Raw genomic sequence first — 12,036 nt, forward strand, 5'->3', positions numbered from 1 at the left:
TTCTTCCTTCTCTGGGTCTGAGTTTCCTTATCTATAAAGTAAGTTGATTAGACTAGATGGTCTCTAAGATCCCATCTAACACTAAATTCTATGAACCTCTAAACTTTTCTCCCTGCAGGCCCTCAGCAGCAGCCTGTACAAGAGTGCATCTCCCTATGGCTCTCTCAACAACATCGTGGATGGGCTCAGCTCCCTCACCGAGCACTTCTCTGACTTGTCTCTCTCCTCGGAGGCCCGCAAGCCCAGCAAGAGGCCACCCCCCAATTACCTTTGCCACCTCTGCTTCAACAAGGGGCACTACATCAAAGATTGCCCTCAGGTAAGAACCAGGCTGCCTGTTCACTCTGGGGGATTCCCAACATCTGATGAGGATTCTGGCTTTTCTAGTCTCTAAGTTATTGGAAAAATTTACCACTTACTGTGGGGGAAAAGAGATATCTGCTTGAACATTGCTTGCTTCCAAAAATGAGTGTCCAATGGCTTTCTGCTTTTCTCTGATATCTGTCTTTTTTCTCTCCTTTCCTCCCTCTTTTTTTCTTCCTTTCCTTTCCCTAATTCATCTTTACTGCCTTCCTATCTTTTTTTAAGAGAGAAATTGTCAGGTGTGTTAGAGGTTGGTGTAAAGACAATTGTATGCCTCACTTCCAATTTGATATTGAATTGGCAAGTTTTCTGCTGCAACAGTTTGGGGAGAAGTTTGAGTTTGAATCCTGAGATTCCTGGTCCCAGTGTCTGGCCATGAAGGAAAGCCAAAAAGGGGCCCCTACTAGCAAATTTGTCCCAGTTGGAAGACTTGAGACTGCAATTCGAAGTTCCCTGAACCTAGAAGAAAGGTGATGGGGGGAAATTTTCCAAAGCCTTCCCTGGCCTCCTTTTTTCCCCTTTCCCCCCGAAAGATCCATGGCCAGGTTTCCTGTTGGCTCAGGTTTCCATTTGGCCTGGCCAGGGGGTCCAGACCCTGGTGGGAGGGGAAGCTGGCAAAGACTCCTCACCACTCTCCCAAGGCCCCCGCCTCTTCTCAGTCACAAGGAAGGAATGTGGGGCGGGTGCCAGGAATCCAGATGTGCTTGGTTGTGGTGTTCCCCTTATACCTTAGCTGCCTCACCTCCCTGCTTCTTCTGTCCTGCAGCTCCTCTTTTCTTGGATAATCTTGAGCAAATCAGAGGGTCCCCAAGGCCCAGGAAGCTTGGAACTCTAGGGAAAGAGCTGGGCTGGAAGCCAGGGAGGCTTGCCTTCTATGCAGCAAAGGAAAGAGGGCTTCCTGGGAATAGGAAAGTGTCTTTCTATTGTGGAACAAAAAAGGAAAGAAGCAAGAGGATGCTTGGGAGTCTCAGAAATACTGTGGAATTAAATTCACTATTAAATTCACTATCCTCTATCCTCAGTTCCACAACAGACTGAGTCTCTTTTGTTCAGTTGCAAATTAAATAGAATAGCAGGAAACAAAAGGGTCTTTGCTTTTAATACTGGATCCTGGAGCTGAACATGGAGGCTTCATGTCCAACACCAGATAGAGGTCATTTTGTCACTTTTTGCACAGCCCATCTCAGTAGACTTCTTGACTAGGTCCATAGGTATCAAGATCACTTCGTTCTAAGAGTTGGTCCGGGAATTGTTTCCCTTTTTATCTCTTACCCCTGGCTCCAGCTATGGATCAGCCCCTCTGAGAAACCCTGTCCTACTTAACAAGCTCTCAGAGAGACCTTGACTTTACATGGCCCATGACCCATTGTGAGAGGCAGCTGAGAAGCAGAGTTCTCATCCACCAGGAATTAATAAGTCAGTGATGGAAGAGGTGGGTAAAGAACATCTGTTCCCAAAGATCTAATCAACTCCCAGTTATCCACAAGTGGATTATCTATTTTTGGGGTAGGGGGATCAGTAGCAGCAACTGCTGAATTCCTCTCCTTTGTATTAAACCATGTAGCTCAGAGACTACAGACCTCTATTATTAGCACAAGTGTAACAATGAATTAATATTAATATTAATCAATAATTATTAATTAAAATGAATAGCTAAGTCAATTCAATTCAGCAAACATTAATCATGTACAAAACTTTCAGTGGTGATTTCCATGCCCATTTCTCATGTGGCTATGGGGCTGCTTAATTTCTACTTTCTTTTTCTCTTATTAGGAGGGAAAGAGAACATAAACAATGATTTATTTGGTTTTTATTAACTCTAGGACAAGCTTTTAGCTAAACACATTGGAGAATATAGAAACAAAAGACATAGCTCCTGCCTTTTAAGGAGCTGGCAGTCTATCAGAGGAGATAAGTCCTAGATAACCAAAATAATTACTGGACATTGCAAGATAGGACAGAAATAATATAAAGTATTTAAACATACATCATTTTCTATGCAGAATTTCAGCGGTGAGGGGAATTAGTGAGAATCAGACTCAGATTATTCTCAGATTATTAGAACTGAAAGAGAAGTTTGACATCATCTAGATCCTCTATTTCATTTTACAGATGAGAAAACTGGTCCAGGAGAGGGGGTAGGCAGGTGAGGAAGTGACAGCCCAGGTTTTTGACAGCTATCTGTCCAGAATGGTAATATTGCCTCACCTCTTTCCTTTTCACCAGAGATATGGCCAGTTGACTATGCTACCCATCAGCATCAAGCTGTTGTTGTTCCATAGCCAGGTGGTCAACCAATATGAAGATGCAGTTAGGAATCCTAGAGGACTCAACCATATTTTCTTGAACTCTCCTGCTGATACCGATGCAGTGGAAGGAAAAGACAGGGAGATACAAAGTACCCATCCCTGCTTCAGAAACCCCATAGCATTAGTGGATAGGGTGGACTCCTTACTCTACCACTTACTGTCTCCATGTTAGATGTACCTGGACTAGTGCTGATGATAGGTGGTTTCTGAGTGAGCATCCCTAACTGGGACAATGCCTTAGGTGGGATAGACAATTGTCAACATGGTGTTCTTACATTTGTGGGTGCTCCTTGGTCTTCCTACCTTTAGTTTTTCCCACTTCAATCTATTCTTCACAGTGCTATTAGATTTCCTCTTCCTCATTCACAGACTAGCTCATGTCACTTCTTTGTTCAGAGCCCTCCCCTGCCTTCCTGTTTGCTATTGATTATTTGTGGCATTCTGTAGGTGTTCTAAGCTCCCCTGGTTTTGTGGCCAATAATCCCTACATCCGAAATATCCTTTCCTTCCGTTATTTACCTAGTTTTCCTCTTTTGAGCCTAGATCTGTGATGTCATAGTATTTGAATCGTATTGTATTGGGTTTTTTTGAATAGAGTTTTAAGGTTTGCAAAGGGGTATACTTTCATCATCTCATTTGACTGTCAAAACAATTCTGGAGGGAATCCATACATGGAAAGAACTATCAGTAAAGAAACTAACCCCCCAAAATGCAGATCAACATTTACTTTGCAATATACTGTCCTTAGAGAGTTTCCTGGATCAATCTGACTGCATGACTTGCCCAAGATCTCCCAACTAGGATGTGTCAGAGGCAAGACCTGAACTCAGGTCCTCCTGATTATGTCCAAGTCTTTAGGCCACTTGTGCCTTTCTTCTCACTTAATGAAATCAAGCCTAGGTCACATGTCTCCTGCTACATGAGACCTTAACTGATACGTCATCTTCTTCCTCAGAACTAATGGTGCTTTGTCTCTCTTCTTTTCACTCATCATGTTTCACATTGTATTATAGTTATTTGTTACAAGTATTTCTATAGAAGGACAAGGAAAGCATCTTATTTAAACCTTTGTATTTCCTCTCAACACTTAGCAGAATTCTCTTGGCACATAGTGTACACTAAATATTTTCATTCAACAAACAATTGTTAACAGTTGTTGGGGAGTCTCCCTCTCCAAGATGTGGTGTCTAAAGATACTCTACTCCAACCCCCTCACAATTTCAAATACTTATTGAGCCTCTTCTGATTGCAGGGTATTGTATCATTAGAGAATCCCTGTGAAAATACAAATTTCCCTAGTTGGGATAATATGGTTGTGCCTTTATCAGACATTAATACATCAGTGTGAATTAGTTTATTGACTTCTTTCCAGTTTTATGAGTGAAGAGAAGATAGAGCAGAGTGGGGTTCAGAGCAGCAAGCATTGACTGGGGAAAACTGGCTTATTGTTGGAAACAGACAAATGGTCCTAAGCAGCCAAAGGGTATTGGGTATCTGAGGTGGGTGTAAGAAGGCATTGAAAGTCGGGGTGGGAGGGTGCTAAAGACAAAGCTTTATAGTCTTGCAAGGGGTTACTGCTGACTGGACACACTGCAATGTAAAGATCAGATCTGGCTAAACTCTAATTACTGTCAGAAGGGACCAAGGAGTCTCAGCTAAAGTGAGACCTCTGAAGAAGCAGCCAGAATTTGCAATGGTTCTACTGACTCTGGTTGCTTTTTAGCACTTGGTGAGTATGGAAGAGACCATTCTAAGCCCCAGTGAATAATCAAAATCTCCCCTATATTTCTTTCAAAGAGTGAATATATTACTTAGAGTGACTATATACCAGCAATAGCCAGGGTTTGGACTTTGATTGGAAGCTTCATAAATGCATCCCCATGCACTTAAAAAACCCAGCAAAACACGCTGTGGGCAGATGTAACCCAAATAGTAATGGAGTGAGGATATGCAAAAACTCCCAGCCTAGGGTGCCTTTTAGGGACCTACACACTAGTATACTGTGTGTGTGTGTGTCGGGGGGGGGCACCCTAGACTAGACAAACCTGTGCATGCATGCTATCAGAATTCCTGAATGAATTTACTGTATCACAGAAGAGGATTTAACTGGTGTTGATCTTACAAAGAGCAGTTGCCTTCATTTTTACACAGCTGTTGTGCCCTTGTTGCATTTCAGGGTGGCAACTGTCTAGGGGTATAGCAGGATTATGGGGGTGGCTTGGTTTTTTATAACCTCATTTCAAATGGAAGCTGCCTGGGAGTCTTGAGACATCAAAGGCTCTTTCTCCGACATCTGCATTTGAGAATCTTGCTCAACCTGTGAACAGCTGGCTCTTCCTAATGTTTGGCTGGGCAGCCTGTAACTTAGACAGCTTCAGTATACAGAGGGAACAGGGGCCTTGGTAACCACAGCTGGAGCATTTTGCTCTGAACAAGCTGTCCTCACAGACTACCAGACCTATGAGAGTGTGCTTATGTACATGAGTATGAGGATCTTTGACATTAAATAGGTGTGTGTGTGTGTGCGTGTGTGTGTGTGTGTGTGTGAGAGAGAGAGAGACCATGGGTGTGTACATGAAGAGAAAACTCAGGGTAAGCAGACTCAAGAGCCCTTGGGGAGTGGCTTGAGGGGATAGGGTTCAGCACTAACTCTCAGCAGAGGCAGCTTGATGTGGACACTGCAGCTATTGTCCCTGAATTCACAACATATTCCCTATGGATACAGTGATAATGTCTAATGGGCTTTTTAAGGCAGGCCTGATTTCAGATATTCTGGTCTAGTTGTCCCCAGAAGTTGTAGAGATGTCCTGTGAATCCCAGTTATTCAGGAAGCAGGACCTGAATGATGTAGTCAGCAAACATTACAATAAAAACACAGAGATCACACAAGACTGTTCATGGCAGACTGAATATTGTGATTGTTCGAGAAGACACATGGTTTTCTATCCCATTTTATGTTCCACCCATAGCCAGGTATGCATTGACTATGGAAGTCACATGAAATATGCTTGTGGAAGAGTAGAATGGTGGGGAATGGCTGATAGAGCTATTTTAAGCTACAAACACCACATGTACACTAGGATAAAAGCTTAAGCAAGTTCCCTGATTTCATGGATATGTATTAAAAAATAGTTCTTTGTCAGACCAAGTTTTCCAAATTGTGATACCTATGGAAGATATTGTACTTAAAAAAAAAGCATATCGAGGGTGTGGGGGGGGAACCCTTAAAGCTCCACGTCATACTTGCTTTGCTCGTGATTCTGGGATGGACAAGGGGGCAAGGACTATATTGTGAGAAGGATGATTTCAGAGAAAGAATTCTTTGAAACTGGAGAGACATCCTAATAGAAAAATATTTATTTGAATGCACACCAAAGGGCTGAGGGATCAGAGATACAGTGTTTCCTCCCTCCTCTTGGTCTTTGCAGGATGCTGTTGTGTCCCCTGCTACATCAAGACTTATCCCACTGTGCTTCTCCCCAGGGACTGGGCCCTTGGATTTGTGGGGCTGGATGGTTCTGTCTGGGTAGCTCAGTGTAGACAGGAAGGGATGGGAAGCAGAGTCTGACAGTTGCCTTACTCTGGGTAAATTATAATTTTCAATTTTTGCAGGAGGTAACCGTGACCCGGGAACAGGCTCTGGAGCACTACTATTCCACTTTTTTGAAGGAAAGAGATGACTTGGTCTAGAGGGCAGGTTTCTTATTGTTAGACTGTTATAGATGCATTTCCTGTGTGACTTTGAGCAGATCCTATTAAGGGATTCAGGGCAATTCTAAGTATTACCAATTTGAGGATATTTAAACTCATAAAGTTAAATGACAACAAAGATGGTACAACTAGTTACTGGCAGAGTATGCCCTAAAACTGGGGTCTCTTTATCCTCAATCCAAAGTTTTTCCTTCAACCACTTCCTTAATTCCTATCTTGTTATTTTGTTCCTGATAGAATCCAAGGCCCAGAATTGGGGTGCAGGGGGTGGGATGTTCGTAATTCTTACCCAGACCCCATATCCCTCTGCCAATGTTCTCCTTCCACCCTCCACCCCCATCCCCAGCCAAGTCCTCAGTTGGGCGGGACAGCAGCAGCCAGATGGCAGGATGCCCAAACTCCCTGAGCAAGGAAGGGGGAGGGGAGTCTCTGGCCCAGCAGCCCCGCCTGCTCGCCTCCCCCCTCCTTGGCCAGCCATCTTTCAGAGCTTGTTTACTCTTTCCAGGGAGGCATCCATTGGGGGTTAGAAGTATACTGCCTCCTTCACCCTCCCCCCATGCACACCTGTATTACACACTTATGTGTGAGCATATGCATGTATGTATGTTGGGGTGAGGGGGAGTTAGAAGAGAGTCTTACAAGAAGGTCCCGGGTCACTCCAAGAGTTTAAAGTCCCCCTTGTCCCGAGGGAAGCAACCATTCCTGATTCAGCATGCTTGAGGCCACTAATGAAATCCAGATGTCAGACACAAAACAATAATCTCTCCCACCCATCTGGCAGATCAAGTTTCTTGGAGATTGCAAAAGAAGAAGGGGGGAAAAAAACCCAGAGAGAGATTCCTAGAACAGCTAAAACTTTAGAATTAGGCATGTAAATAGTTCCAGGACTATTGGATTGGGAGGGGTGGGGGGAGTGTGAGAAAGGGTGGGGGAAAGAGATGGCTTGGGGAATAAGAGGGAGGGGGATGAGGTAGGAAGGGAAAGCAGACAGAACAGGGAGAATCTGGCACATTTACTCTATCCCCTTCCCTCACCCCACTAACTCTGAAGGCTTTTTATGTCTGTTTCTTGGAATTCTGCATCTGCTAGAGTCCCAAAAGAATTTCTGTCTTCAGGATCTAGGTCTGTGTTTCTCCTTCAGGACTTTATGTTCTCAGGTATCACCAGCTCTTAGGTGTTTGAATATGTGTAGGTCTCTCTCTAGGAAGTTTCTGGATCCTGAGTAAAGGAAGATGGAGAATCTTATTGTAACTCTGAGCAACTTTCTTGGAATCAAAGCAGGATAAATATGCTGAAATCCTAAAGATGAGAAATGCTCAGAAAGAAACTACAGAGATCAGGAAAGGATTTAATAGGGTTTATGCCCAAATCATAACAGAGAATGCTCACTTAGGTAAGTTTCAGGAAAGGCAAACACATTTCAAAATTATGTCTGCCTATGTCTTTTGTTGCTGCATGGGCTATATATCCATTAGATTATAAACTCTCCAAGGGCAGGGACTATTTCTGACCTTTCCTTGTATGTCTAGCACTTATATAGTACTTAGTTTACAGTAGATGCTTAAATAACTGATTGGTGTTGATATGTAATTCCCTTTTTTTCTCCAGTATCATTCCTGGGTTATTTGGATGAAGTTCATGTAGGTGAAATACTTGAACTAGATTGGGGGCCTGGGTGCTGTATATGGCTTCCTTAAGCAAAATTCTCTGGGTCTTATCTTTCCCAGTCAATCAAGTACTGGGTTTGGTTGGATTTCTGTGAGGAATCTATTGTGGCAAGGATTTCAAATTTTTTCCTTCCCAGAATGGGTTGCAACCATCATGGTTCAGGGTGAGTATGTCTCCCTAGACCTTCCAGAGCAGGGATCAGTGAAACATCTGCATTGAAACAGGGAGTTCCAGAGGGCTTTGAACCTAGGTAACTGGAAAGGGACCAATAATTTTGTTGTTCAGCTTCTAGATGTCTCTTACTTACCAGGACCCTTGGGGTCTCTAGGTTGCTTGTAGCTTGGCAAACATGAGCATCAGGGGCCTGCAGCATGGATTGTAAGACCACTAGCACTGACTCCAACTACTCTAAGTACAGATTAAAAAAAAAGAGGAAGTTCGTTTTGGTTTAGAGATAGCTAGGTGTGGCAGTGCGTAGAGCACTGGCTCTCAAATCTGACCTTAGATACTTACTAGCTGGGCAAGTTATTTAACTTCTGTTTGCCTCAATTTCCTCACATGTAAAATGGGATAATAATAGCACCCATCTCACAAAGATTGTTGTGAGGATAAAATGAGATATTTGTAAAGTGCTTAATATAGTACCTGGCACATAATGGGTGTTTAGTAGAAGCTTGTTCCCTCCCTACAGTGTGCATGGAGGGGAGGAATGTTCAAAAGGATGGGAGGGTGGTTTAGGGCCAGGTTGCAAAGGGCTTGAAGAACCATATGAACTAGTATAAGCTCAAAATTTTTTTTGTAGGTTTAAGTAGAGGAGGAACATGGGATTCATTTGTTGTGGAAAGCCATTAGAAGAGCAAAGAATCATGAAAAAGAGCTGAAAGGACCATTATCTAGCTAGTAAGTTTATTCAAACTCAGGTCTCCCTAACTTCAAGCCCAGCACTCTGTCTACACTTAGAAGACTTTAGAAGTTCACAGAAAGCTTACATTAAATAGTATCCCACAAACCCCTTTTATATTTTCTGGCAATATAACTCTCCTGGTTAAAATTGTACCCACCTTTTAAGGATCTCATACTTTAAAAAAATCTTATTTTTATTTTGTTTTAATATCATCTTCATTTCAGAATATATCCATCACTGCCATCATTCCCACAGAGGCCCCATCTCTTTTGACAAAGAATAAAAAAAAAGAAAATCAATTAAGCAAAAAACAACCAATTTGTCAGTTCTGACAGCATATGTCTAATTTCATACTGAAAGTTCCATCCTGACATTCCCATTTCCCCAACATATAATCCAAGAACTCAAACTTGCTGAATTGTCATTTTCCAATCTTGTCCAATAGGTGGTGCTCCCTATGTCAACTTAAATTATATTCTGATGAACTAGTTTCATTTGCCAGGATGGAGTGCATTGAATTGTCCAAGCAATGTCCTTAAAAAAATTATTTATACTTGTAAACTATCATAGAGGGGACAATCTGAAAGGTATGACCTGTGTTTGAATCTACTTAAATTTGCTATCTGTTTCGTCTTGGACAAGTCATAACCCCTCTGTGTCTCAGTTTTGAATTAGATGATTTCTGTAATTTCATTTCTAGCTCTAAATCTATGGTCTCCTAACTCTGTGATTCCTGGTACTATGATCCAGAGCTTGACCAATTGATTGCACATAGGTACTCTGGTAGGATGGGTGTTCCTGGTCCCAAGATTCCCTCTTGGAAATTCCTGGTGCTAGTTGGGGGCTCTGAGTAAGGCTTGACTCTAAGGTCTGAACAGGTCTGAAAGTCTTCTGGGATGGCTGGATTGGTGACAGTGTTCTCTGCCCCAAATACAATCTTTCTAGTTTATTGTGACATCTCAACCATACAATTCTGAGCACCAGTAAGAACAGAAGGGAGCTAGGGAGGTCTGGAGCCATCATTTCCTACTTGTATTCATAGGGGAAGGGGCTTGTGTCTCATCAGATCAGACATTAGGAATGTTCAACTGTTGTTTCAACCTCAATCAATATAGGCCAAAATGAACTGAAGCCTTCCTTTTATGGTGCTTGGTTAAAATCTGAGAAATGGCAAGAGGCCCATGGGACCCTGAGCAGCCTCCAGATTACTAGGACTACAATGGCAAAATGCAATGGGGCTGGGGGTGGAAGTCTTTGGCTATTAAGGACCATCCACTTTACAGGCAAGAATGGCTTTCTGGCTGGTTTGTGCATGAAGAAAGGATCTGAGGCCATGGGATGCCCTTTTACTACTTTTTCCCTAGAGACCTCAGGTGGGCCAATTGACCTATACTCTAAGAACAAGTATCCCAAGAATACTAACATTCCTAAGTATCTTTTAGGGTTTGGTCCTGCTACCCTTCATCAGTTCTTCTATTATGAACATAGTAGGCTATATATAGCTGGAGTGCTGGAGTAGCAGGTCTTGCTTCTCCTAGGGTAGGAGCAGAAGTGTCACTTAAGCTAGATGCTTCGATAGATTAACTTCCCCAAGGGGACCCAGTTCTCTTCATTCAGTCATGCTTCTACAGGTTAGAATCCTTCAATTTTTCATGAAATTAGTCAAAGGGTGGTTTCATTCCATTAGCGAGCCCGACTCTGCCCTGGAAATGGTTTGTGTATTATACTCATGAATTGTAATACTAGTAAAACTGAAAAAATATTAACTTTTAATGGTGGTGGATTTTCAGATACACTCTGTAGTTTCCTTATAAGGCATCAGTGGTGTTGCTTTTAGTCAGAAATGACATTTAGTTCACCAGCTAACATGGCCTACTAGTTCCGGTATCAGAAGGTCCAAGGAGAAGTCCTACAATAACACTTTTACCAGGGGGAAGCTGCCTGGTTCACTTGTGTTGCCTGTTCCTTCCTTCAGGAGACTTAATGATTTGGGTGAAACTGGAATTCCTGGGACAGCTGTTACCATAGCTGTTCTTCCTTGGCACTTTCCCCTGTCCCCTACAGCTAGCATCATCTTGCTGAATCTACTCTAGCTGTCAGAAACGTGGTAGTGTGCCCTCCAATGTTGTCTCTCTGTCTGAAGTCAGCTTTGGCTTTTCAGGGAGGGGGTGCACCCAGGTGTTCAGTGAAATCAATAAGATGTCATTACCCTGCTCCTGAAAAACCACAGGTGGAGCCCATGTCAGTGGCAGAAGACAACAAGAAAATAAGCAGGAGCCAAAGCTGGAATAGTCCATGGGAAAAAAGTTAATTTCCCAGACTGGGACAGAAGGGAATGTAGAATGATGTTGAAGAGAGGAGTTTGAAATCCCAGTTCTCCATGTTAACTGTACCTTCCAAACAGTTATAATGAGGGCAAGGTGAGTGGGATGTTGCTGCAAGGCACTGAATTTAGGGGTACTGACAACACTTATACTCCTTCAATGGCATAGAAATAATAGGGGTTACTATCTGATTAGCAAGAATAATTAGATAGGAAGCTTTCAGAGGGTTGATACTTCTTTGTTTTGGTAAGCACACTGCAGGATGAATTCCCTCCTCCCATCCCTGTGGCATAGCATCCTTACTGGATCTTGGAAAATTTGCCTTTTTCCCTCTCCATTCCCTCAAAAAAAAAAAAAAAAACTAACTGAATTTTGTTTTTAAAAAGTTGGTTTTAGGTCATTTTGGGGGCTGCTTGCCCCTGTTTCATTTTGTGAAGCAAAAAAAAAAATGCTACTTCTTATTCTACTTCCTATACTTCCCAGGGGGGCTCTATATGCTTTGTTCAAGCTACAGTAACTGAGGGCATACTGTTATCATAAAGACTCAGAAAAACTGAAAGAGACCTTAAATATCAGTGAGTTCAATCCCTTTATAGATAAGAAAAATGAGGCTTGAAGAAAGTCAGGGTTTTGCTCAGTTAACAAGTGACAGAATTAGGACTCTAAATCCACTTTAGCAATTGCTTCTTTTTTTCTGAATGCTGTAGCACATTCTAGGAAGAGGGATTGTAATGGAAACATGCAGGAGAGTTAGAGG

At 42.5% G+C, this 12,036-nt stretch overlaps 1 protein-coding gene across 1 annotated transcript in view; it reads left to right on the forward strand.

Annotated features, from left to right (window-relative positions):
• Window positions 1-12,036, forward strand: part of ZCCHC24 (zinc finger CCHC-type containing 24) — a 139,207-nt gene that overhangs the window by 16,284 nt on the left and 110,887 nt on the right. Inside the window, exon 2 of the mRNA XM_031956393.1 lies at window positions 119-319. Within this exon, the coding sequence (XP_031812253.1) occupies window positions 119-319 (201 nt within the window). The remainder of the gene's footprint in view (window positions 1-118; window positions 320-12,036) is intronic.

The sequence above is a fragment of the Sarcophilus harrisii genome, chromosome 2 (assembly GCF_902635505.1).
Source record: "Sarcophilus harrisii chromosome 2, mSarHar1.11, whole genome shotgun sequence".
NCBI lineage: Eukaryota > Metazoa > Chordata > Mammalia > Dasyuromorphia > Dasyuridae > Sarcophilus > Sarcophilus harrisii.